Source organism: Cryptomeria japonica, chromosome 4 (genome assembly GCF_030272615.1).
Source record: "Cryptomeria japonica chromosome 4, Sugi_1.0, whole genome shotgun sequence".
Lineage (NCBI taxonomy): Eukaryota > Viridiplantae > Streptophyta > Pinopsida > Cupressales > Cupressaceae > Cryptomeria > Cryptomeria japonica.
The window spans coordinates 398,395,623-398,422,772 of NC_081408.1; the positions used below are offsets into that span (position 1 = coordinate 398,395,623).

At 38.6% G+C, this 27,150-nt stretch overlaps 1 protein-coding gene across 1 annotated transcript in view; it reads left to right on the forward strand.

The window, feature by feature from the left end:
• The window catches only part of LOC131074670 (uncharacterized), a 102,875-nt gene extending 75,997 nt beyond the window's left edge, over nt 1-26,878 (forward strand). Inside the window, exons 3-7 of the mRNA XM_059219172.1 lie at nt 5,072-5,131; nt 5,336-5,584; nt 5,669-5,685; nt 18,992-19,435; nt 26,636-26,878. Of these exons, the coding sequence (XP_059075155.1) occupies nt 5,072-5,131; nt 5,336-5,584; nt 5,669-5,685; nt 18,992-19,435; nt 26,636-26,878 (1,013 nt within the window). The remainder of the gene's footprint in view (nt 1-5,071; nt 5,132-5,335; nt 5,585-5,668; nt 5,686-18,991; nt 19,436-26,635) is intronic.
• The last annotated feature ends 272 nt before the right edge of the window (nt 26,879-27,150 follow it).

A 27,150-nucleotide genomic window follows, 5' to 3' on the forward strand; every position in this document is an offset into this window, starting at 1 on the left:
GCAAGACCGACAAAGGGGAGCTTTGGTGCACGGAATGTAAGACGGACGGCCACATGAAAGTCTCCTGCCCAAAGAAGGCCTATTGTGATATATGCCAGTTGATGGGGCATCCCACCAGGGAATGCTCCTACAACATGAAAACACGAAACCAACAAGTATTGCTTATGCAGGAACAACCAACTACATCGTGTGGTACCGACAGCTCCCAGGCGAACAACAATGCAACATTGGGAGGCTACCGAGATAACCGGTGGGGAGGACGAAACAACAATAACAACAATAACAATACAAGGAGCCGGATCCAATACGGCTCCAAAGGATGACCGATGATACAATGCAGAGCGTGCAGCCAGTGGGGGCACTTCGCCCGAGACTGCTCGAAGGGAGAGGCCACACAATATTTGTGCAAATGGTGCGGACCGGGAGACCACGAAGACGCCACCTTCCCGAAGTTTGGTGTCAACTTGCTCAATATCCAGGAAACCAAAGAAGAGGAAGTGCTGGCCGTAACCCGCGCCCAAGCCAGACAAGCAACATGCCCAGCCCGGAGACGGAGAAGCGAAGGGTCTGGGAAGCACGGGAAGAAATTGAGAAAGAGATATGAGAGAGGGTGAAGGCGAAGGGTACAGTGGGTACTTCCAGCCGACCGGAGTCGGAGGAGGCTATACTTAATCAAATTTTAAAACTAGAGGTGCCTGTGAAGGTACATGATCTCCTCCAGACGATGCCTCAATTAGGAATGACGTTGCTGAATAATCTCTCCCAACCCCACACCAATACCAACCACCGTACGGATGTTCCTGGGGGGTCTGCAATAGACCCCGGGCTACTGGCAGTTAACACTGGAAGGAACCCGACCATTGTGGAGATGGGTATCCTTAGCACCATTCTAACCGATACCATCGTCGATGGTGGATCATTTTTTAATGTTCTTCGAGAAGAAACCTGGCGGAAGCTGGGGAAGTCGACATTGTGGCCATCTACATTCAATCTGCTGGGAGCAGATTAGCATGGAATTAAACCCATCGGGACACTGATGGGCTAGCAAGTTACCATCGAGGTGCAACCCTTCATACTAGACTTCGTGGTAATCCCACTAAAGAAAAAAGGGTATGATGCGATCTTAGGGAGAGGGTGGCTGGTGGCAGCCAAGGCCACCCACAATTGGAAGAAGAACACTCTGTCTATGGAGAATGGAGGAAGGAAGTTTATCATAGACCTTGGGACGCAGTTGATTAGTGAGGAACTGGCATCATCTTCAGAATTGAAGGTTGAAGGAGACGGCGACTTGAGGGACGAAGGACGGGGCTGCATGGAGCCCAACGACGAAGGGATTCTCAAACTAGGAGAGTGCTTCGAGGATGAGACGGGGTCATTGAACGGGCTCTTCCACTGGCAGATGGAGGATTACGAAATGTTCTAGAGCTACAGGTTCGAAGTAGAGGAACCAGAGCAAGTAACAGAGGAGGTGTACCTGCCGGAATACAGAGAATATTGGAAGGGAGACGCCCGTGTGAGTGACACCACCGCACAGCAGTTCCCGGAGGAAGAACCCATCAAGTATCAAGAGGCAAAATTGAAGGAGACAAACCTCGGTGACGTAGATAATCCCAAGATCATTCGTGTTGGCAACGATTGGAACCCTGTGTGGAAGGCCGTAGCCTTCAAAATCTTTCTTCTTGTTCTTCTTCTTATGTACGGGAAGGAGACCGTGGTCCCTGTAGAATTTATGATTCCAGGTCTTCGGATGACCATTGAAAATAGACTTGCCATCAATGGGTCCAAATTGAAACCCTACCACGAGAAGCGGGCAGGGGACCCGAGAGGCCGGGCAGGGGACTCGAGAGGCACGGGACCAAAGCGGGAGACTCTCGGGTGAGGCAAACCGAGAAGGATGAAGGGTGATCCTAGAGGCACGGGACCCGAGCCGAAGATTCTTTGGACAATAAGATTAGGAAATTAAATTAAAAAAAAAATAATTTTTTTTATTTTTTTAAAATAAATAAAAAAAATCGGTGGCCACAGTGGAACCGCTGTGCGGTGGGACCACTATCGGGGGGCCCACCGTACAGTGGAACAACCACGGTGAGACCACCGTGCGGTGGAACCATGGTATGGTGGACCACCGTTGACGGAGGTCACCAGCGATGGAATACCATCGTAGGTTTGAAGGAGCACGGCAACGGCGGCGGCGGTTTAAAAAAAAGGGTGAAAGGAAAAATACCACGACATGATAGGGATAAACGGTGGTGATGGCACGTGAAAAGAAAAATGTGCCGACATTCAAACAAGCATGCATTTAATTTATAAAAAAAAAAAACGACCAGATTGAAAAATCATTCGATGGAGTCTGGAGCCAGGACGTTGAAAAAATTAGAGTGGAGAAGAAGGTTTTTGGCATCTTAAAATATCACAAAAATGATGTGCGCTATGGACTTCCGTGTGTAACTGAAGGTTGTAAATTGGTGTTGGCGGCGGGGGCGCTGCCCCTCGACCCCATTGGGGCGCTGCCTCAGACCCCGCGAGGGCGCTGTCCCTCAACCTCGCTAGGGGCATTGCCACCAAACCCCTAGTTTATTTTTGAGCTACAATACACTTTTGAGTTGGGCAAAGGGCATAAGAGAAGTCACGGTAAGTGTTGGGGTTGTTCCGTACTATGAGAAAGAAGCCTGAAGCTAAGCATTGGCGGGGAAGCCATAAGCCGTAGAGGGAGACGGGTTTGGAGGTTGTGAACAAATAGAGTTTGAGGGAAGGCATTGCAAGCACGCGAAAGTCGTACGACACCAGGGAGTTATTCAGTTCAGTTATCAGCCTTTGGCGAGTGTGATGGAGGATTTGAGGCGTCTCCTAGCCTTTGTGCTAGAGGGTTGTGGCCACTTCCAGCCATGAATGGTACGCTTTGAGGAACTCGGAGTATGTCTCGGCTGGATGTGAGGTTGCCTTGGTGGATGCACAGAGGGCTCGGGAGGAGCTGACCACCAGGTTGGAGGCAGTAGTAGCGTGAGACTTAGCTCAACGTGCCTAGGAGTTGGATGCCGAGAGGGCAACGTGGGTGGCTATCGAGGACAAATTGGCTAGGGAGACAATATCATTTGAGTAGCAGTTGGTGGAGGCTGAGACTGAAAAGCGTGTTTTGCAGATAGGAGGACTGTGATGTCAAGGAAAAAAAAGAACTCCTTGCGGAAGCAATAATGGTAAAATCCGCACTTGAGCATCAGATGGTAGCAGAAAAGGGTTTTCAGGCGAGGATGCAACTGGTGTATGAGTTCTGGGCTTGACTGGCATCAGTAGTTCCTGCATCTTCTTCATTGGCGGTGCAACCACCTCCCTCAGGAACGCCCCCTCAGCCCCTTCTTCTCCGTGATTTTCTTATGGTATACAATGTACTTCATCCCCATTTTGTTGTGTTAGTCCCGGACTTTTGACCTTGTCGTCTGGAGATGACTTTTCTTAGGGTGGGGATGATGTTGGTCGTAAAATGGGCTTTGTACTACTTGTTAAGCTACGTTGGCTAAGTATGTTAGTGTCGTCGAGGGTAGTTGTCCGTTGCATGACGGTTCCCCACAGGTGGTAACCGCAACCCTCGACTGTGTCTTTATATATGCTCTTGTACTTGTTGGATACATTGATGCAGAGAATGATTATTGTACTAGACATTTTGGCATTAATGAAAGCATTGCTCTTAGTTTTTGGTTACTATTCTATTCTATGGTTATGATCTGACTATTGATATGCAATATTAATAACACATCCCGACGGGGTAAACAGCTGTTAATTTGGAGAAGAGGAAAATCATGGAGAAATTAGAGATAAGGCAGATATGAGCTTAGGGAATATGGAGTTCAAATAAATTCAAGAGAAAGTGAAATCAAGTTAATGTTGACCATTGGCGGGAAAGAAAATCAAACCTCGGTGGGAAGGAAAACACAAACATTGTAAAAAACATGGGCAATAAAAGTTGAGAGGCTATGTTGTGACTACTATTTTTAAAAATATGAAATACTCTAAAGTGTAGTTTGAACCTCATATTCCCTTCTTTTGTAAATTGCAGCTACTGAACAAGAACATTTCTATATCATAATCATCTGTGTACTTTTCTGCATCACCTTGTATCGCATATATTTTAGTGTTTCTTATTGTGTTATCATTTATTAAAGATTAGAAGGATTAATAGTTTCAAAGTGGCTGTTATTTTTTATAAATTAAGCAAGGCATGTAGATTACATTTTTCCTGTTTGATAGTTTGGTCAGAATCTATTTTAACATTTTCTAAGCAGATAAGCTTAAAGACTCCCTTAATTAAAGCACTCTTGTTGATAATAATTGGAATTAACATCACGTATTGAGTTTTATACTGCGTTTAGCTGTTGATGTTATCCTCCTTGCTCGCATTCCATAGACTCTCAAATGTTCTTGCTCATTTTTACAAGATTTTCTAACTAGTCATTGCTTTAGTGAAACTCAGGTAATAATCTTCAGTGCCTTTAGGTATGCTCTTTATGGGTTTCTGTTTTCCTATAAAGTTGAGGCTGTGGATATCATAACCTATACCTACTTGAGGGAACATTTTAGAGGAACTTCACAACTTCAGTTATTCATTCTTGAAATGAATAGAATCAACTATTACATCACAATTGTGTCAGATATTCTGGGTGCTCATTCTTCAGAGTACAAGATCATTGGATATAAATTGATATCTTATCAAATACTGCAGCAATGACTATACTTAGGTGGGCTGCCATGCATAATTCCCTCACTCATATCATTCTCTAGTTACATATTTATAGCTATTAGCACCAAATAACTAATAACGTGATGATTGGTTAATCAACAAATTGCTGATCACAACATTCAATGTTACTTCTGTCACATATTTAACATTATTCATGACCTTAAAGTTTAAACCTGTTTTTCATCTTATAATTCTAACAAATTGTTAACATTGTCTAGAGATTAGGGCAATACATCTAGCAGTTCCTTTTTTGTTCATTGTTCAAGTGTATAACTATAAAGTGAAAGTTTGGGGCTTGAATTATAAAAAATCTTGCTTGTTTTCTGCTTGTATCAACAGTTATTAAAGGTGCAAGAAATGTGACACCTGCAGTTCTGAAGGATTTAACTGGAGTGGAAGGTAAATGGATAGATTACTTGTGAACATTTCTGTAGTAAAAGTAAAATTATTTTGAGAATTGATATCATGGGAGTATTATTTTATTTTTAGATACTTTGAATTTGAGTCATGTTTTCAATGCTTAAATATCAAAATAAAATTCAGATCAGTAGGATATATGTGTTTATCATGATCTATTAAAGTAGTTGTATTTTTCATCAACAGCATCTAAATTTGCACCCAAAAAATGGGGCATTTCTGGCAGCTCTACGTTAGTTTCATTGGCTTCTTTGGCTGGAATTTCTTTCTTAGTGAACAATGGGATAGACATCAGACCAAAGCTAGCAATTATCTTGGGCCTTGGGGTATTTGATGCTGTATACCTTGGTGGTTCACTTCTTGCTCAAATTTTGAGTATTTGGCCTCCTTATAAGCGACGTATCATCGTTCATGAAGCAGGGCACCTTCTTATAGGTATGATATTTGTGAAATTTTTTCTTTTCATAACAGTTTTGTCATTGATTTGTTAGTAAATCAACATGGCTGTATTCTGTGAAGGAAAGGAGCAGCTTGTGGTATTTCGAGACTCTAATGCACCGAACTTAAAATATGGTCTGCAAAAGAATTGAAAATAAACTGAGATTGTGTTATATATATGCTGCAATCAATTTAGAAAACAATGTATACTGAAAACCAATTGCAAGATTGTGTTGAATTGAAACATTTTTATACTAGCATAGATCTGTCTTTTCTAGGGGAGACTGTGCCTTAACCTTAACGTTGGAAGGGATTGCATTGTGTACCTGAAGGAATATTGACCGTTTTCCACTTTCGAGGGTCTTTATTTGGTTTAATTTAATCAAGACTATCCGTTTACTTTTGTAAACTACAGAATAGATGCGGTCAAGGCGAGTGGCTGTTCCAAATTTTCCTATATTCAATTTTTTATAATAATATGTACATTGTTTCATTTCCATTTATTTTAAGCTACTGAATAGGAACTTCTTGTTTGCGAGACCAATGGTTTGATATCCAGTTATTTTAGGGTGATGATTGTCTGATGATCAATATCTGATTTATCAGGTGGTTCTCATGGATAAATGTTGTATACTTGATGTGTCATTTTGCAGGTTTCTATATGTCATGTTGAAGTTCAATAACTAGCAAGGAGTAGGATTTGAATTAACCAATTAAGACTAAAGATGCATCTTCTGAATTTGATGCATCTTTGTACTGATTTATGCTTTTGTTATATGACAAGGTATGTGGTTTGCAGGTTTTTGAACATGTTGAAGGAGAGTAGCTCACAATATTCAAGGAATTGTAGAAAGTAGTCCATAGTGCAATGTAGTGACCTTAAAGGTTCACTACATTAGTCAATTGTAAACGAATGTACTTTTGTATCCCATTGACCACTCACATTAAGATTTCATCTGCAATTAACATGTTTTGTCAATTGATTGGAAAGGCATTTTCATCTTGTTAATTGCAGATTAAATCTGGATGTGGGTGGTCAATGAGATACAAAAGTACTGTCGTTTACAATTAGAATAGTTCCAGGTGAAAAAAAAACTCAAGTTCTAAAGAAGTTAAAAAACGTTAAAATCATTTAAATACATCTATAGAGGCAAAATTAAAGCATTTAAACCCAAATTAAATGATCCAAATGTGGGAATTTGACATACATTTGGTCAAATTTGCCGAAGAATCTTCCACAAAAATACTGAATACATATTCGACAAAGAAGCAGTTTTGATACATACACCGATTTATTGCTAAGCCAGAATCTCCATAAATCAACCTGAATTATGTACAAAGCTACCTTCTATTTATAAATTATAACAATAATGACATAGAGGTGGAATTGGGAGTGAGAGATTGTTAAATACTAAAAACAGAACGATTCATCATGTTAAACTTGGTGAATTAGACTGCATGGACAATACATGCAAATAGGATAGATAAGTCATACATAACAAATCTAGACTCCAAACTACTTCTAACTCTAGACTTATTGGGACTGATGCAAGTCTAGCTAGTGATGTGGATATTCAAAGAATTTTTCATTACATTTATTTGCATAAAATGAAAAGTAATAACATAGGGAATCATATTACTCTTCCGTGCTATAGTTTGGAGCTGTAGCTTTGTTGGGTGTGGCGTGACTATGTTGGTTGTTGCTGGTTTTAGTCATCTTTGCTGGATTTTGGCTGCAGTTTTTCATTGTTTATTTCTTGTAGCAGCCTGCTTTGTTGGGTTCTAGATCCCGGTAAAATCTATTGGGTTTTGGGTCCCTCCAAAACCTGTTGTATGGGGTTTTGGGTCCCCTCAAAACCTGCTTTTCCCCTAATCAAAAACATAGGGAATCATATTAAATCTTTAGTCTGAATGTGTATACACGAATATCCTTCCAAAATATTAACTTGAGGAATCAATGGAAGGAGAAATAAAGACTATCCCAACTTAGTGATGATTTCACCCCTAACATAGCTTGAAGATGAACATATTTGTTGTTGCTAGTGGTTTAATGAAGATGTTCGTAACTTGATCCTTTGTGCAATAGTAATACAAACTTAATGACACAATCTTGGATGCCTAAATAAGTGCATATGGATCTCAATGTGCTTGGTATATTGGTGCTCCATTGGGTTGTGAGCAATGTTGTTAGAACTTTAGTTATCACACCAAAGACTAATGAGAATGCTAAACTTGGTCAAAACTTGACCTATCTAAAGAGTATCTAGGCTTGTATTAATTGCTTACTGGCACTCCTTGTTATAAGATAATTCAATAACATGTTTCGTTTTTCTAGACCAAGTGATTGAACCAAATCCAAGATGGTATATGTTTCTAGAAGTGGAATTGTGATCATTAGCATTTCCTGCTAAAATCAAATTTCTACAGTTAGCATAAAGTAAAGGTGTAGAAGACTTTGGAAAAAATGTTAGTCTAGATTGAGAGAGAGTATTGCATTTGAAAGCATTTAAGCAGGTTCAAGGATGAGAAATGTTTTGAATTGAGTCACCTAAAGACCAAAGAAGTGATGAAGAAGGCCTAAGTTTGTCATATCAAGCTTGTCTTGACATCTTGAATGAAGATGGAAGAATACCCATCGATGATCAGATCATTGACATAAATAGCAAGTTCACCATCAACCTTTTGTATACATTGGGGTCTAAATGGCATTAAGAGAATTATAAATCAAGAAAAAATCTGTTTGCCTTCTCAAACCAAGTTCAATGGGCTTATTTGCGTCCATAGAGCGATCTTCAAAACTTGGAATCTGGTGAAGAGTCTAGGATAATTAACAAACTTTCATTGTTTCCATATGCTATCAGATGGACACGTTTTTCTTAGTTTCCCCTTTGTCTATATGCCTTCTTGTTGTGTTGCTGAGTTGTAACTCTGTACTAGTCAAAAGAGGACATTTTTAGTTTTGTTCAAATTGGCTTTCTGAAAGCTTCTAATACAATCATGGGTTTTCGCAATCTGTGCCCTTGGTGGCAAATGTTTGGATTTTTCCTTTTATTGGTAAAATAATCTTTCAATATTAGATTTTGTTAATGTTTGTAGCTTCAGTCGAATGATCATTTAGAAATTAGAATACATATAATATATGTTGATTAATAATAATATATTATTATGTTATATTATTATATTATTATTAATCATATAAAATTTAATATTCAATATTAATATATTATATTATTCTAAATTAATAATTGATTGATGAAACATTATAATATTGATTAAATTATTATAATTAAAGGAGAGACATGTCCGTTCAAGGACATGTCTCTCCAAAGGAATATATATAGTATAATGTTATTCAATTTGAGAACACATAGAATTCCAAGAATGCAAGTATCAGATTGAATCAGATATATACATTAAAATACATCCAATAAAACCTGGGAAAATCAACATAGTATCAGAGCTCAGGCCTGTGAAGTTTAATTTGGAGGTTGGAGAGGGTTGGAGAATTCAGTTTTTTAGAATTTTCAGTCTGAAATATGCCATTGTACGGCCCTTGGTTGGCCTCAAAATGAGGACTATAATATATGGATGGAAAGATCTGTGTTTCTAGTTTTCAAATATGTTTATCTCATCAAATTTGATTTAGTTTTGTGCAAGATATGACGACTTTGGTGCAGGTCACTTGAAACCCTACCTAGGGTTAGCAGTTTTGGAAAAAATGTCATAACCTTTGTTTTAACCGTTGGATCTCGCTATAACTTGGAGGAAATGTTTGTAATTAGCTTTTCTAACATCTCACCGAAGAGATTGGATAAATTTGGTAAATTGCAAAAGTATTAACGACTGTGTGTGGCGGATCATAATGAAAGTGTTGATCAAAATTATGAAAATGTTCTACATCATTCAAAGGGAATTATGATGAGAGATGATTCATGCGTGATATTTCTTATATGGGCTCACCTTATGAAAGGAAATGTTTTAAACTTAAGGACGAAAGCACAATAAAATTGAATTAAAGGGAGAAATAAATTGATGCTTATAAACGAATTGATGATTGAGACCAGATGCAGACGGAGTCTGACATTTCAAAAGAGGACAAGAGGTTGATACAAGAACTTGAGCTTCAGAGGGAGAAGATGGTTCAGTCAACTTGTGACAATTTCGATCATAGTGATTGAGAGGGATTTTCACTATTGAAGGTGAAACACTTATGAGGTAAATAATGCTAAAACACATGTATGCAAGTTAGAGAAAGCACTGTATGGATTAAAACAAGCTCCCAGAGCATGGTACGAAAGAATTGACAGTTACTTATTAGAGATAGGTTTCTCTAAGAACATTGCTGATCCAAATCTGTATTTCAAAATAATCAAAGGTGAAATGTTGATACTCATATTATATGTAGATGACTTATTAATTACAAGTGAAGATCATCTCATTGCAAAATGCAAACAAGAACTAGCTTCAGAGTTTGAGATGAAGGATTTAGGTCTACTCCATTATTTCCTTGGATTAGAAGTATGGCAAAAACTAGATGGTATTTATCTAAATCAAGGTAAATACATCATTGACATTCTGAAGAGATTTGGAATGATGAATTGTAAGCCAATGTCATCTCCTATGGAAACAAACCTACATAAACTAAAAGAAGCTATAGCAGATTCCAAATTTGCAGATCCAACATTATACAGACAGATTATTGGATCATTAATGTACCTAGTCAATACCAGACCTGATATATGTCATGCAGTAAATGCACTCAGCCAACACATGGTTGAACCCAAAGAAATACATTTGGTTGCAGTAAAGCATATATTGAGATATCTTCAAGGTACCTTGGACTATGGATTGCATTATGAACACAATGCATTGAACCTACATGGATACTCTGATTCAGACTGGGCTGGAAGCGTGATAGACAAGAAGAGCACTTCAGGATGCTGTTTTAGCTTGGGATCAGCTATGGTATCTTGGATCTGCAGAAAACAATCATCCGTAGCTCAGAGCTCCACAGAAGCTGAATATATAGTTGCATCCATGGCAGCTAAGGAAGCCACATGGTTGAGGAAATTGATAGTAGGACTATTTGGTGAAAGTCTGAAGCCTACTATCATTCATTGTGACAATCAAAGCTGCATTAAACTTTCAGTGAATCCAATTTTCCATGATAGATCCAAGCACATTGAGATCCCATATCACTATGTAAGAGACATGACAGAGAGAAAGGTAATAAGACTGGAATATGTCAATACAGGAGATCAGACAGCTGACATTCTCACCAAACCCCTATCAAGAGTGAAAATTGATCACTTCAGGAGGTATCTTGGTATGGTTCAAATGTAATTGATGTCTAAAATTATGTAAACTTCTTGGTCATATACTTGAGTATATGAATTATGTAACCTTTCCTTGTGTTCATTCCTAAAGGATGACGATTCTTTAGTTAATGAACACTTGTATTTTAACATTGTAAGGTGACGATCTTATAAATGTTTGGAAGATCATATAAACTGAAAATCAGACAATTTGAATATCAGTAATATTATAAGTTATAGTAGACATTATGTAAGTGGATTAATGTCAGTGCACATACTATAACAGGGATATCAAAGTGATTATATCCTTAGTATCACAGGCTGATACTTATAACAGGGATATCAAAGTGAGTATATCCTTAGAATCACAGGCTGATTTTTCACACCTAGGTGATGTAATTATCATGAGATTAGTGTTGAGCTAAATTAAGTTTTAGGTCTATACTCTTAAGACTATGAGGGAGTGTTAAATTTAGTCTCAGTCGTAACTCTAAAATCGTAATCTGTTTTAGCACCCAGAAAATTCGATTTTATACTTGCGATTTAATTTAGTATTAAACTAACATACTAGTTTGTTATTGTTATGTTTGGTTTAAGTAATCCCGCCAGTGTAGAAGGATCGTGGCTCCACACAGGGGTCACAACCCTATGTGGAACCACGTGGTTCCACATAGGATCGCGACCCCTTGTGGAGGCACGATCCAATGAAGACAAATGATATATATCTGCCACCCTTGTTGAATAAAATCACATACGATACATGTGGTGAACGTAGAAGATATAATTGCTTGGTCTTCGCATCTGCAAAGGCAAATTGATAAGAGCTTGTGGATAGAATCGCCGACTAAGGCAATCCACGTGAGAGCTCATGGATAGAATCGCCGACTGAGGCAATCCACGTGAGAGCTTGTGGATAGAATCGCTGACTGAGGCAATTCACGTGAGAGCTCATGGATAGAATCACCAACTGAGGCAATCCACACAAGAGCTTATGGATAGAATTGCCGACAGAGGCAATCCATGCAAGATCTTGTGAATAGAATCGCCGACGGAGGCAAATTCACACCTTGAGACTATGGTCCCCTGTGATGAGCATCATATGATTGATGCAAATACTCCCAATATCATGAGATGATATTTTTGAGTTATGGTGAATATCATGTGCCTTGATATTCTTGTTTATACCATACTTCCTGATATCATAGTGAGATAATATTTTCTCTATTCCATAATTAATCTAGACTTAATGCATTTGCATTGATTTTATCTTCCCTAGCTAAGAGGGAGTGTTAATTATGTTTTGTGTAGCTATGGTGAGGGCCATAAGTGTTGACATGGGAGATCACTACACATTATGTCTGATCATCCTCCCTAGCTAAGAGGGAGTGTTAATGTTTGTAGCTTCAGTCGAATGATCATTTAGAATACATATAATATATGTTGATTAATAATAATATATTATTATGTTATATTATTATATTATTATTAATCATATAAAATTTAATATTCAATATTAATCTATTATATTATTCTAAATTAATAATTGATTGATGAAACATTATAATATTGATTAAATTATTATAATTAAAGGAGAGACATGTCCGTTCAAGGACATGCCTCTCCAAAGGAATATATATATAGTATAATGTTATTCAATTTGAGAACACATAGAATTCCAAGAATGCAAGTATTAGATTGAATCAGATATATACATTAAAATACATCCAATAAAACTTGGGAAAATCAACAGATTTATTTTAGATTTCTTGTAAATTTTTATAGGTATATCATATCAAGCAAAATTTGGTCTTGAGAATTTTGTCCGACCTTCCAATAGTGGATCCTGTGCGTCTTCTTGATCTAGAAAAGATGTCACTTGCCCGTCTAGGAGTTACAGGACCAGGGCAACCTACCACCTCGGTCCCAACAATATCAACCTGAATTTTCAGTATCAGGTTCCGATCATATTCTTCTTCTCAAATCTCTGTCTATGGCTCTGTTTGACATCTGTAGCATTCTGTAGCATTCTGTTTTGCTTCATTGATCCATTGCTCTATCCTAAACTTTACAATACAAATCAAATTTCAAATAAAAAATGGGAGACAGAAAAACATGTGAATCTAATCAATATTTTAGCCCTTTTTCTAATCCAATTGTAGCTAGATCTATTGGATTCATCCCCCTTTTTCAATGTAATGGTCTATTGGGTAAGATTAGTGGTTTTATTATCTTAATTGGTAAAACCTTAATTTTACCACCAATACATTTTGGTGAACCCAACTTATCTTACATTTCCATCTTCTGATTTTCATATTTGATTTGGGGTGTTTCATAATGGAATTCACTAAATCTGATTGGTTTTCTATTTCACATGTGATTACTTTGTTTCTTACTTACATTCATCAAAATCATGTGTTGGATAATGGCTTCTTTTACTTTACATTACTTCCTTTCATTCATAGTACTCTTGCACATGGCATCATTAGAATTTCAAAGATATTTCCTACTTGCAAATCATTTCTTAAAGCTTTTATCCATGTTGTATGCTGTTTTACGATGATAATTTTAAGAAAATGCATTGCATATTTAGATCACATAAAAGATTTCGTAGACAACGATAATCCTAGAGATGACATTGAAAAGGCTAACACTTGTACCTCTCCTAGGGTATCTCATGAGAATGAGGAAAGAATCAATACTCCTTCCAATGATCTCTCCAATGGAGAGCAAGCATTGAAGAGAAACAGGACACCATCTTCTTCTCATACACATACTCTAGTGCAAGGGGGGCAAGGTCAAAATGTTGGTGTATCAATCTCTCTAGACCCTCCTTATTCTCCTAGAACTTGTCTTAATCATTAGCATATTTGTAGACAAGATGATGTTATGCATTTTATTCATGATCTATCTCCTCACATAACATTAAGCAAAGATAAAGCCTTAGATGATAAGGGCCCTTTTTTCCCACCTACCAAAGAAGACATGAATGATGATGATAGAAAGGAGAGTCTTCCTACAAAGGATATCCCTTCTTCATCTAATTATCCCTTTGACCCTTCTATGTGTCCTTACAATGCAAATTTTGAAGAAATTCATAATGAAAGCTCTTCTCCCTTACAATTGAGAACATCCTACAAAGTTGGATATGATATGATTTTAAAACAAGGCTATAGAGGACAAGGACTTAGCAAACATGAACAAGGAATTAAGATCCCTGTAGACCCTCCTACACAATCTTCTAAAGAAGGCCTTGTAAATGTTTTTCAAATTCCAATTCAATGATCAAGGTATATATATAATGTTGTTGTAATGTAAATGTTTATCGCAATATAATTGTTCTGGTGATTAATTATATTTTGTGTATTGCAGGTGGAGATAGATCATTAATAATTTCGATGTCTTCTCCATTTATCATTGATCGGTATATATAAAAAATAGGGACGATCAAGTGACACCTTGATCGGACATGTCTATTAGATATGGCTGATCAAGATGCCACTTGATCGTGCCTTTTCATTTGCAATACGGAACCAATCTAATGCCGATATTAATTGGTGTCAATGCGTAACAATGAAGCCCGATAACTAATCGGTGGCATTAACAATGAAGCCCAATAACAATCGGGATATCAAGGTTACTGTTTATTGTTAGATTGCAATGTTTATATATTAACACAGATCGTGAAATACGATCCTAGCATGATCGTAAATTTAACATCAGTTTGTATGATTATAATCGGTAAAACCGATAATGCACCATATATATAAGGAGAGCAATTATAATAGTAATATCAGATGATAGAACAAAGGAATAATAAGTGAAGTCTATTATAGTCTATCGATGAGATAGATGATTGAATGAGAGACTTCATTTATCTCTCATTCAATCATTTATCTTACCGAAGCTATCATGTATCAACACTCCCTCTTAGCTCGGGAAGATGAATGACAAACAACATATCTAGCATCACATTTCTCATGCTGATCAATATTCCTTATGTAGTTTTATAATCTCACTCTCCAAAGGATCATATCACCTAAAAGACGTGACATGAAGTATCACCTAAACACGTGATACAAGAAGTCATATCACCTAAGCACATGACATGAAGTATCACCTAAACACGTGATACAAGAAGTTCACCACATTAACTTGTGATGACAAGATATCACCTAAGCACGTGATATCAGTATTGCAAAGCAAGCAATACTAAGGATAAATGCATGAGAATAATTAAATCCTCACTTTATCCAAATTGTGGTATGTGCACTGACATTTTCAAATGTCTTTACCACAATATAATCATGGCACATCCATGACATACCAGGAATCACACATGATATCTGGTTTGATCATTATAAGATCATCACCTTATAATGTCTTCATACAAGTGTTCATTATCTGAGAGATCGTCACCTCTTAGAAATGTACACAGGGGGTGGAGCCCATAAAAGTCATAGCACGACAAAGAAGTTTACACATTAAACATCTTATTAATATATAAGTACAGATTACAAAGCAATTACCTTTGAATCATACCAAGACCTCTTCTGAAGTGCTCAACCTTCACTCTAGAAAGTGGTTTGGTACCATGGGTTGGTCACCCTTGGTCACAATTTAATCACCACCTATGCTGATTTCACCAACAAGCTGATTGAGAGATTTGACACCAAGGATCCAGAGGTGAAATTTAGAGAACTTGCTTAACTCAAACATCAAGGTTCGTTAGACACTTACGTAACTGAATTCCAAAATCTATCAGTTATGGTAAGTAGCATCTCGGAGAAGGGGTTAGTTGTCCTTTTCATTGAAGGACTTGAGGAACCTTTGTAAGGTTGGGTTAAAGCATTTGATCCGGCCACTTTGGCAGAAGCTATTAAGAAATCTCGGAGCATGGAGTTGGCTGCCTCAAGGAATAAAATTCAGTCCAAGCCTTTTCCTTTCAAAAAGGATAAGAAGAAGTTCACAAATCAGACCAAGAGGTTCCCTTCGCGAATGGATGATGAGCTCCGTGAAGAGCTTCGAAGGAATAATCTTTGTTATTCTTGCAAAGAACCTTGGGCCCCAGGACATAAGTGTCATGGAAAGGGCAATTTACATCAGATGGAGTGCTATTCTGCGGATGGATCAGATTCTGAAATTTCAGAACAGCAAACTGAAGTTGAGGACAGCGAGTATGAAGAGGCTCCTGAAGGGCTTGAAATTGGGTCAGAAGATAGAGGAGTGGTTGCTCAACTCTCAAGCATTCACAAGAATGAGTCCTTTAGAGTTCGGGGTGTGATTGGAGAGCATCGTGTCATTGCTCTCATTGACACAGGAGCGACACACAACTTCATTGATGAAAGGATTGTTGCTAAGAGGGGACTAGTGGCAGAGGAAGTTGAGAGCTTCAAAGTCATGGTAGCAAATGGCTCCACTATATCCAGCAACCGGATGATTTCCAACATGTCTCCGAAGTTGGGAAATCATGAAATCATAGATGATTTCTTTGTGGTTAGCATTGGTGGGACTGATGATGTAGTCCTCGGGGTTCAATGGCTGAGATCTCTTGGTGAGATTACAGTAAACTTGCAAACCATGGAGCTGAAATTCATGTCTTAGGGAAAGAAGGTAGTATTGAGAGGAATGTCACATGGTGGACTTAAAGTTGTATCTTTGAAAAGGATGGAAAGGCTGATCTGCCATAACCAGGTGGAGTGGGCAGCAGAGTGTTTGATAATGCCTTCCAATCCATTGGTAGATAAGGTCAGCTATTCCACAGACATCTAGGCAATGATCACGGATAGAAGTAAGGTCATGGTCATGCCCTCAGAACCACTAAAAGAAAATTGGAACTATCCTGAAGACATTCAAGCCTTGATAACCAAGAGAAGTAAGGTGTTTGAAAACCCACCTCTTGGTAGACCCCCTGAGAGAGGTGCCAAACATATCATTGAGCTTGAAGAAGGAGCTAAGCCAGTTATGACTACTCCTTACTGGTATCTTAAGAAGCAGAAGGATGAGATTGAGAAAGCAATCCAGGAATTGCTTGACATTGGTTACATACGGCCTAGCAAAAGCCTCTTTGCTTCGGCTGTTGTTTTGGTGAGAAAGAAGGATGGGACCATGCGCATGTGCGTGGATTGCAGAGCCCTGAATCAGAAAACTATCAAGAATCGGTATCCTATCCCGAGAATTGATGAGCTCATTGATGAGCTACATGGTGCAGTGTTCTTCTCTAAGATTGACCTCAAGTCGGGGTATCATCAGATTAGAATGAGAGCTTCAGATGTGGAGAAGATTGCTTTCAGATGCCTTTTTGGGCATTTTGAGTTCCTAGTCATGCCCTTTGGCTCTTCGAATGCACCCGCTACATTTCAGTCATGTATGAACAAAATCTTCCAAGAATAGCTAAGGATGTTTGTTTTGATATTCTTTGATGACATACTCATATTCAACAAATCTTGGAAGGAGCATTTACAACACTTGGATGAGGTGCTAAGCATACTAGAATCCGAATCCCTGTTTGCCAAGGAGTCCAAATGTGAGTTTGGAATGGAAGAGTTGCTCTACCTTGGTCACATTATCAGTGCAGGTGGTGTGAAGGTGGATCCCAAAAAGATTAGAGTCATCATTGATTGGCCTCCTCCTGAAAACATAACACATCTGAAGGGATTTTTTTGGGTTTGTGTGGTTTTTATCGGAGGTTTGTGAAAGGATATTCTCAGTTGGCTGCCCCCCTCACAGATCTTACAGGGAAAGGAGCTTTTAAAATGGTCCGAAAAGGCACAGATAGTGTTTGAGCGGTTTAAGGGGATCATGAGTTCCTGCCGTGTTTTGGCTTTACCTGACTTCACCAGACCTTTTGAACTGCAATGTGATGCATTTGGAGAAGGTGTTGGTGCAGTCCTCATGCAGGATAAGCATCCTATAGTCTTCGAGAGCAGGAAGTTGAGAGGACCTGAAAGGCTGTATTCGATTTATGACAAGGAAATGCTAGCCATAATGCATGCCCTTGCAAAGTTCAGGCAGTATTTGGTGAGGAGTAAGTTCATTGTTAAGATTGATCATAATAGTCTTAAACATTTCATGCATCAGAAGGATCTGAATGAAAGACAATAGAAGTGGGTGAGTAAGCTGCAGGCTTACAATTTCAATATCGAGTATGTTAAGGGAAAAAACAATGTTGTGGCTGATGCCTTATCCAGAAGGCCCCATTTGAGCTCACTATGCGAGCTTACTGCTGATTGGATGGAGTTGTTGCTTGTTGATTATGCCAAAAATCGCTTTGCAACCAGCATTATAGAAGGTACTTTTCATGATGCAAGGTATAAATTGGTTGAGGGGTTGATACTATAAATCGAAAGGATCTTCATTATGGCTGAATCTAAGCTAAAGGAGAAGATTTTGAAGACTTTCCATGATATCCCCCTCGCTGGTCACCAAGGTTACTTCAAAACATACAGGCAGATCCGAGAGAGATCTTCTTGGAAGGGACTTAAAAATGATGTTTTAAAGTACATCAAGGAGTGTCACACATTTCAGAGAAACAAAGATGAGCACACTCTGCCAGCTGGCTTGTTACAACCCTTGCGTATTCCCGGTCAAAAATGGGAAAGTATTTCCATGGACTTCATCACTGGGTTGCCACGGGCTCAAGGGAAGGATAGTATTTATGTGGTGGTAGACAGGCTAACTAAGTTTGCTCATTTTTTCGCCATCACTAGCTCTTTTACAACAGCTCAGGTTGTTGAAGTGTTCTTTCGAGATGTGTTCAGATTACATGGGTTACCAAAGAACATTGTGAGTGATAGGGACAACAAGTTCCTAAGTGCCTTTTGGCAGGAGATCTTCAGATTATGTGGTACTGTGCTCACTCCAAGCACAAGTTATCACCCACAAATTGATGGGCAGACCGAGATAGTGAATAAGTGGTTGGAAGGATATCTTAGAAACTATGTCTCGAAGTAGTAGAATGCATGGGTGAGATGGCTTCACCCGGGAGAGTATTGCTACAATTCCTTCTACCACATGTCCATCCAGATGTCACCATTCATGGCACTATACGGTTATGAAGCTCCTAGCTTTGCTGACTTAGTATTTGTGATAGCAAAACCCCTCAGGTGAAGGATATGATGCAACAGAGTCAGATATTCTGAGGATTCTGAGAGACAATCTCCAGCATGCACAGAATCAGCAGAAGTTGTATGCTGATCAACAGCGAATTGAGCACACCTTTGAGTTGGGCAACATGGTTTACTTGAGGCTCCAGCCTTATAGACAGTCTACTCTCAAGAAGAGTGGGGTTGAGAAATTGAATCCACGATTCTATAGGCCTTTTAGAGTCAACAAGAGAATTGGAGAAGTGGCATATGAGCTGGAATTACCGGCAAGCAGCAGGATTCATAATGTATTTCATATGTCACGCCTCAAGAAGGCTTTGGGACACAACGTTGTTGCTTTAGCTGAGTTACCCCCACTTGATGAGGAGGGAGAGATAGTTTTGGTTCCTGAAGCTATCCTTGATTTCAGGGAACGTTCTTTGAGGAGAAGGGTGATCAAGGAATACTTGATGAAATGGAAAAATTTACCAGCAAAGGATGCTACATGGGAAAATGAGGAGATTTTACTGCATCCAGCCTTACAGTTGCTTGAGGACAAGCAATTTTGGGGAGGGCGGACTGTAATGTCCCCTTCTCGTTGATGTACTTCCAGTGGTCCATTGGCCTATTCCTGAGACCCGTAGGCTATGTGGAATGAAGAATGAGGGCCAAACATTGATGAGGCGAGAAATTACTATTTTTAGTAAGTCAAAGGTTGGCTGTTTTGGTGATACTGTCCTATTGAGCTCTCCATGCTTTGTCACTGGGTGCGAAGATCATGCTTTTTGGAGCAATAGTTCATGACTTACTATTTTTAGTAAGTGGCAGTATGGGATGGTTCTATTTTTGGCAGTGGACAGGGTCCTGATCCTGCAACAGTTCAGTGGTCTTCCTTGCTCAGCTTCATCCTGGTTTTGTCAATAATCTGTATTGGAGTCATAAGTGATGTAATCAAATATTATTTCCTTATCCTAAGGTTTAATATTTAATTAATTTGATTATTTTTACTATTGATTAATGACTTTTGAAATTGCGCATAATGTCTCCTAAGTGCTAGGCGAATTATTATGTCTGGAAAGGGACGCCATTTTTATAATGGGAGATACTACTTTATTCACCAAAAGTATTTGCTAAGTCACATCATGGTCTTTTGCTTGCTTGGCGTGATTTTGACTTATGGTATGGCGCCATCCTTGGGTAAATGAAATGCAAATGGGAAAGTTGAATTTGGGCGCATTTGTGAGTATTTGCATTTGGATTTGGTGGAGTTAGAAGTTATAAATAAGATCTTTGGGCTCCCATTTTGGTTATCTTATGAATTTGCATCGTTATGCTGCCGGATTGGCGATTGAAAAATCTGAGTTTCGAAGTGTGGCTTCCTAGCTAAGTCTCAGTTTCGTACTTGGAAGATAGTACCTAGCTGTGTCCTTGCATTTCTAGTGCTGTTGGTGAGTGAGTTGCAGATTGTGGAGTGTTTTGTGTGGGATTGGAATGTTTTCTGGTTGTTGGTTGCGGAGCTGCTGAAACTATATTTTGCTCTTACCTCTTGGCCAGGCGATTCCATCATTTTGGGTACGGGCTCATCCATCTTTCCTGCCACTTGCGATTCATCTTGTAAGTTTTTAGCACCTTGCATTTAGTGTGGAATTTTATAATGCAAATCGAAATTCTTTGGTTAGGTGTTGGGTTTAGTGAGTGCATTGGGATGCGTGCTAAATAAATGAGAGTGTTTTGATAGCTTCCTTTGGGTTTGTTTTCATTGTTGCGGGTATAGTATTGGTTTAGAACTGATTTGGGGTGAATTGGGTGAGAAATGAGAGAGTTATGAGTGTTTTAGTGAGTTCATAGGCTGCTGGTTTTACATTTCCAGCCTGCAGATTTCATGTTAGCAGAATTTCATGCTATTTATTTTGGATGTTCAGCATTGCTCTTCTACTCTCACTCTCTCTAATATTGTAAGGTTAAGTAGTAGTATTACTAACCATTCTGGCTTGTAAACTCTCATCCCGCTGAAAAGTGGAAGAGGCTGGCTTGCTGCCTATTTGAGTTAAATTGTAATTCAGTCCTCCCGTTGCATAAGCGGTCGAGTGATGATTGGTTGTAATGGTCCTCCCGCTGCATAAGCGATCGAGTTGAGTTTATTTTTAATTCAGTCCTCTCGTTGAAATACCGCAGTTGAGTGATTTGTGTCTGCTGTATGTTTCTCTTAGCAGGTTCACCGCCAAGTTTCTTGTTTTCTTGCTGGATAAGCGGAAGGGGTTGGCTTGCCGCCCATTATTGTCTTCATTTCATCTTTTCAGCAAATTTGAGATCTAACGATCCACTATTCACCGTATGCTCTCACCTTCCCATATTGGGCACTTGGTGATCAGAAAGTGGAAGGGTTGCAATTTTCAACAAGTATTGAGTTTATGTTTTCTAACCTTAACGGGTTATCTGTTTGTGGATGATTATTATTGGTCTTAAAAACAAAAACAAAATATCTGTGATATTATAGGATCCACTTTTCCTAGGATGAGTGGTGTTTGCTCATGATACAATGTCATTGCTTGTGTGAAGTTGTTTGTTTATTCAAGGATTCTCTCTTATGCAAGAGGTGTATCCTTGGGTGCATGTAATGGACACCCTTGATATTTTGAAAATATTTGTTTGCAAATGTGAACCAAACAGGTAGTTCACTGATTGTTTACTTTCCGATTTCACTCAAGATGAAGACCATAGACAAGCATAGTATATTTGCAACATAATGTATGGACAATGAGCTGATAACAGTTAGTCTTCATTCAACCATCATCAAAACTCATTCAAGATATTACAAATCTGAATTAAACATCATTGCAGACCTGGGAAAAATGTAGTTGTGATTGTGATTTTACCACAACAACTCTACTACAGCAGCCTGTGCGTACAAGAAGGGCTACGATCCACAAACCCAGCTCTCAATGCTTAGAAAATAAGGTGTAGAAGTCTACTACAAAAAACTGTGTAAAGATATACGGGAACGAACTACTTAATAAAGATAAACTGCTTCTCCAATAACCACGTGCTAGAGGGGAGGGCTGCTGCCTGTCAAAGGGGCGATTTGGCTTAATAAATTCATTTCATATCCAAATCTCACAAGTACTAGCTCTAAGAAATGCGGCGAGCTAAGAGGAATGCAAGGGCAATGTACCTAGAAGCGACTTTAAACCTCTCTCAATGTTATGAACCAAAACATGCTTCAGCCTCCACAAATAATCACTTCCTGAATTTCTGATAATAAGCTCCAGTAAGGTGTTTGTCTTAGTCACCAACTCCTATTCCTCAAATCATTGCTTCAACTTGCAATCATATGCCGATAATAAGCCAAAATGTAGTATATAATTATAATGTGCACAAAGATCATACCGGTCATGCAGGCACCAAACTAAATCTCCAGACTATATTTTGCAACGACGTAGAGATTTTTAGCTATGAGGGTTTTTGTCCTTAAAAGACCTTAAAATGAACTCTCCAAAGAGCTCACAGTGTCTTCGAGTTCTCCGACAAAAGAACCCAAGGGTTTCCGTCCTAGGGCACGAAACCGAAAGCCAGAAGCTCCCAAATTCTCCATGAGAAAAAATAATAAAACCAATCATGAGAAATGAACTCCACTAAGTTTCTTTTAAAACATTCTCAAGAGGCTCCACTCTCTTTACCAATCCATGTGGGATAAAAGATTTCTTAAAAAATAAGCCTCGCATAAGGACATAAAAGGGCCCCCCTTTTAAAACAATGTTGTGCAACTAGGCCAAGGGATACAATTTACTGAAGTCGTAAAGTGACAATATAATAGACTTAAGTAACTGAAAATCAAAATATATTTCTTTTAACACAATTAAACTTCACCCAACGTCCAAGAATGACATATTTCATTGCTAGGAAAATAGAGGCCGACTTGCTACTAGAAATAAACACTACTAAAAATAGTGCGTCTAAACACCAAACTGGCCCAATCTGGGATGCACTAAAACTTACTATAAATAGTAAGTGTTAAAAATGGCCACTGCTAAAAATAGAAAGTCTTGGACAAGTTGTTCAAAATCACCCTAGAAGGTGTTGTTCATTTCCATTAATCCATTTGAACTCATTGGTGCATTAGAAAGCCCCCCAACGCCAACACCAACTTGTTGTGACCTTTTCACACATCACCCCATTGAGAATGGGGACCCTCCTTGCTTTTTCTTTTTAGGGTTTTTGTTAGAGCCTCGCAACCTTCTTGGCGCCCATTTTTGTTAGTTTTGAAAGGTTCGAGTTTTGGAAGTCATAAGTTAATCTTTGCAAACCATGGTCAGAACAGAGTCTAGACATCGTCAATGTGCTTAGAAGGTCCGAAGGACAAAGATCGCAATTAATTTGGGTCAATTTGGACAACTTTCTATTTTTGGAAAGTTTTGCTTTTTTTGCTTTTTCCTATTTTTTAGGAAGTTTTGTTTTTGTCACTTTAAGCACGATCCCCGAAATGGCTTTGTTTAGAAAGATTTTTCTATTTTTTAGGGAGCCTTGCTTTTTCTATTTTTGGAGAGGGGGATCTAGGGTTTGCACTATTGGCTCTGAGTTATATTGGAAATGATCGAGATTCCACCCAAAATTGATATTTTGTCCGAAAAAGCTAAGTTCCTAAATTTTAGGGATCCAGAGGGATTCAAGGGTAAAATAGTGTGTGATTTTCAAATTTCAAGATGGTCCGAGTAAAATTGCACAAGTTATGTGTTGGTGCCCAAAACCACAGATTGGAAAACCAAAAGACTTGCCAAATCCTCAAGTAGTCCAATCAGCCTTGGCCAACGAACAGGGATGGTCGAAGACCAAATCCCTCTACACTTTAGGCTCCACTGAACCAAGGTGGGTGTGCCTCTTCCTCTCAAGCACAAAAGAGGTTATTTATAGTGGATTTAAACCTTTTAGCAAGTTTACGCAACTGGCAAATTATTGTTCTGCAACTATGCTTTATTATGTGCTTTAACTGAATGCTTTGAAAAGAAATGATTGTGAATGTATATTGAAAATGAGATTGCTTTCAGGACTTAAATAAAATCTGCATAGATCAGTTCATATAGGATTTGGGAAGAATGTTTCTCTATCAAGGACCTTGAATGCATACAGATCAAAACCTTAAAAGATCAATAACATACTAGTGCCTCTATCCGGGGATATATATGACACTCTGTGGACAAAATATCTTATCAACTCAAGAGACAATTTCTCTTCAACTATGAAGGTTCAGTATGCGTTACACAAACAATAAGAACTCAATTTTTCACTTAATGCAACGACATGCGATTCACATCATGTAATGTCCCCTTTTCTAGGTGACATGAGATGAGCAGGGGTTGACCTACCATTCGAGTTCCCGTAGGTCAATGACATGGTTAGGGGACTCATTCTGAGGGTCATGGAGCTTTGCAGGGGCTCTGTCAGCCGTTTTGGACCTTCAGACGACAGTTCCTACATTTTAGGGAGGTCTCCTATTTTTAGGGAGAACTGGCAGTTGACTGAATGACCACCTGGGGGACCAAGGAGTAGAGCAGGATCCTTTTGAGCAGTTACAGGTGTTTGGAGAGAGGTTCCTACTTTTTAGGGCGATTCCCTACTTTTTAGGAGGTTGTGGCAGTTTCCATATTTGAGGTTCCACGAGACCATACCATGGTTTCAGTTTCAGGAAGATTGGATGTGTTTCCTAGTTTCTAGGAGCATCCCTAGATTTTAGGGATGGGACTACCAGTTGGCCCATCTTGTCCGGCATCAGTCACAGACAGGTGACAAAGTCAGATTGATGTTTGGTTGCTTATTTTGGGCTATTATTGGATCTATGGAAATATTTTAATATATTTAAATATTTCCTAAGTTAGCGATTAAATAAATTAAAATAAGGCTATGTATATAGCCATTTCGGAGTAATAAGGGGTTTTTGGCTTCATCTGGTTTGATATGTCTATGTGTTATAGCTCGTTGGAAAGGTCTTGAACTTTGCTACATGATTCTCACCTCCCGGAGTCTTTTTGGATGCTTGAAGATATTTATTCGCAATAAAGTGATATTTTTCTATAGTTTGACGCCATAATTGGGAAAGTGTCACTTTAATTATAAAGCGCAAGCTTTATTATTCTTTAGGGTTCGACTTGCAAAGGGAAAGGGGTTATAAGCAGATGAAAACCTAATTGATAGCATCTTTGATCATTTTGAAACTTGCGAATTTGGGAATTGCTCTAGAAGAGTGATTTTGGTCTGGGACGTAAACCCCAGGTCTGAACTTGCTGGGATGTAGCCCTCAGCAGGAGTTGACAGTGGATTTATCCAGGATTGCACAAAGATTGTAAGAGGTAGAAGACACATCTTCTTGGCCTGAAGATTCAGCGTGCATATTGGGGGTTTCAACAGGGCGGCTGGTCTATTTCAGCTGGCATGTGATTTGCAGCAGCTTCCACGCCTCCTTTGCAACCACGCCTTGTTTGTATGTTGGCTTGAAGGGTTGTATTCAGCTTATTTGGTCTTCCTTGTTCGTTGCTAGTAATATTCCTCCATCTGGCATCAATCCAGATTGAGAACAACTCCAAATAAATGTATGGATTCTTTCTGAATACAAAACTAGGTTATTTGCCTGGTATGATTTGCAGTATTTTCAGATTGCTTAAGTGTTCTTACATAAAAACATTGTTTACTGTTTTATTTCACAGTTTTTGCTATTTATCAATTACTTTACTTATAACATCAAAACCCAAAAAGAAACAATCCCTTTCTGCAACTTCTGTCTATTCTATAAGATCACCGGAAAATTACAAAATATAGTATGTTTAATTAAGAATTTACAGCAGCAACTGCAAAGGATCCATTTGGGATCTTTCACATCATAGCAAATCTATAAACAAATTTATCAAGAGGACAAAGATAACTCATCAACACAAAAGTGTACACAATATTTGGAAAAAGAAACAGTGAACCTTGTATATTAATCTTTAGGAAATGATTGCATACATAAGCTGCACTTGTAAATACTTCATTACAGATTGCTTGCATAAAATGATACTTCTTCTTCCTATAGACTTTTCTGATACAAAATGATATTCAATCCCTACAGCCTTATGTTGTTCTTCTGACCTCTTTTTTTTTTACATAAAAAATGACTCCCTATAAGTATGTGAATCAAAAGACATATATGAAAGGACACACCCTCTCATACAAACGGGAGTTACAGACAGTTTCCCTCCAAAGGAAACACCCTTTGGTTTAATAAAAATTACAAATGAGAACCCTTAAAATACTAAATGATGCTTTAACAATATGTCTTCTATTCTCCGCCTTGATAAAATTCCTCGGCAAGTATTCATTATCTTCTCATTATTTTCTGCACACAAAGATGAGCCAATCAAATTCCTTGATTTGAAAATTAAATATACTCCACCTTAGATCTTGAAAAGTCAAATATCTTTGTATAAATACTTGTTTAAAATAGTCCAATAAAACCAAAGTATTTCCCTTCAATATTTTGCAAACATAGCATCCGTTCATATAAAATAATACCTTACTCTAAAATATATACTTAAGGCATTCATTCAAATATAAATAAATTTTTTTTTTAATGCACTTTCAAATAACTTAAAAGAGAGAATGTACTTCCCTTTTATTATTTTCAGGAATTTTCCCTTTTGCTGCGCATCCATTCGTGCCATGTATCCTCTTCTGGTTTGCTGGCGGATCACCATTTATCTTTCAGCCAAACTTCCTCCTTCGGTGAACTGCTTGCGTGTTTTATTGATTCTGTAATTTCATCGATACCTTTTGTTTTCGATGGGACCGCTGCTGATTTCTTCGATGAACCTCATGTCGATGAAACTGCCGCTTTCGGTGAGTCTTTTTTGAAATCCATCGCAACCTAAGTTTGTTTGATAAGCTCAGCACCGCCAAACTGTTTCACTTCAACTGTTTCCCTTAACCGCCTCATTCTACCGCCTGCCGCTAGCGGTTAGTCGCCAAGTCGCGATGAATACACATCGAGCACCTTCCGATCGCTGTATAGCGACCACCATTTGATCGATCCATCTGACCGTCCGATCTTCCTTATCTGCTCGGCCTTTAATCTTGCCAGAGCGGCTTTCTCTTCTCTTTGTCTGTCCGTGCCGCGTGTCACTTTTTGGTTTACCCGCGGATC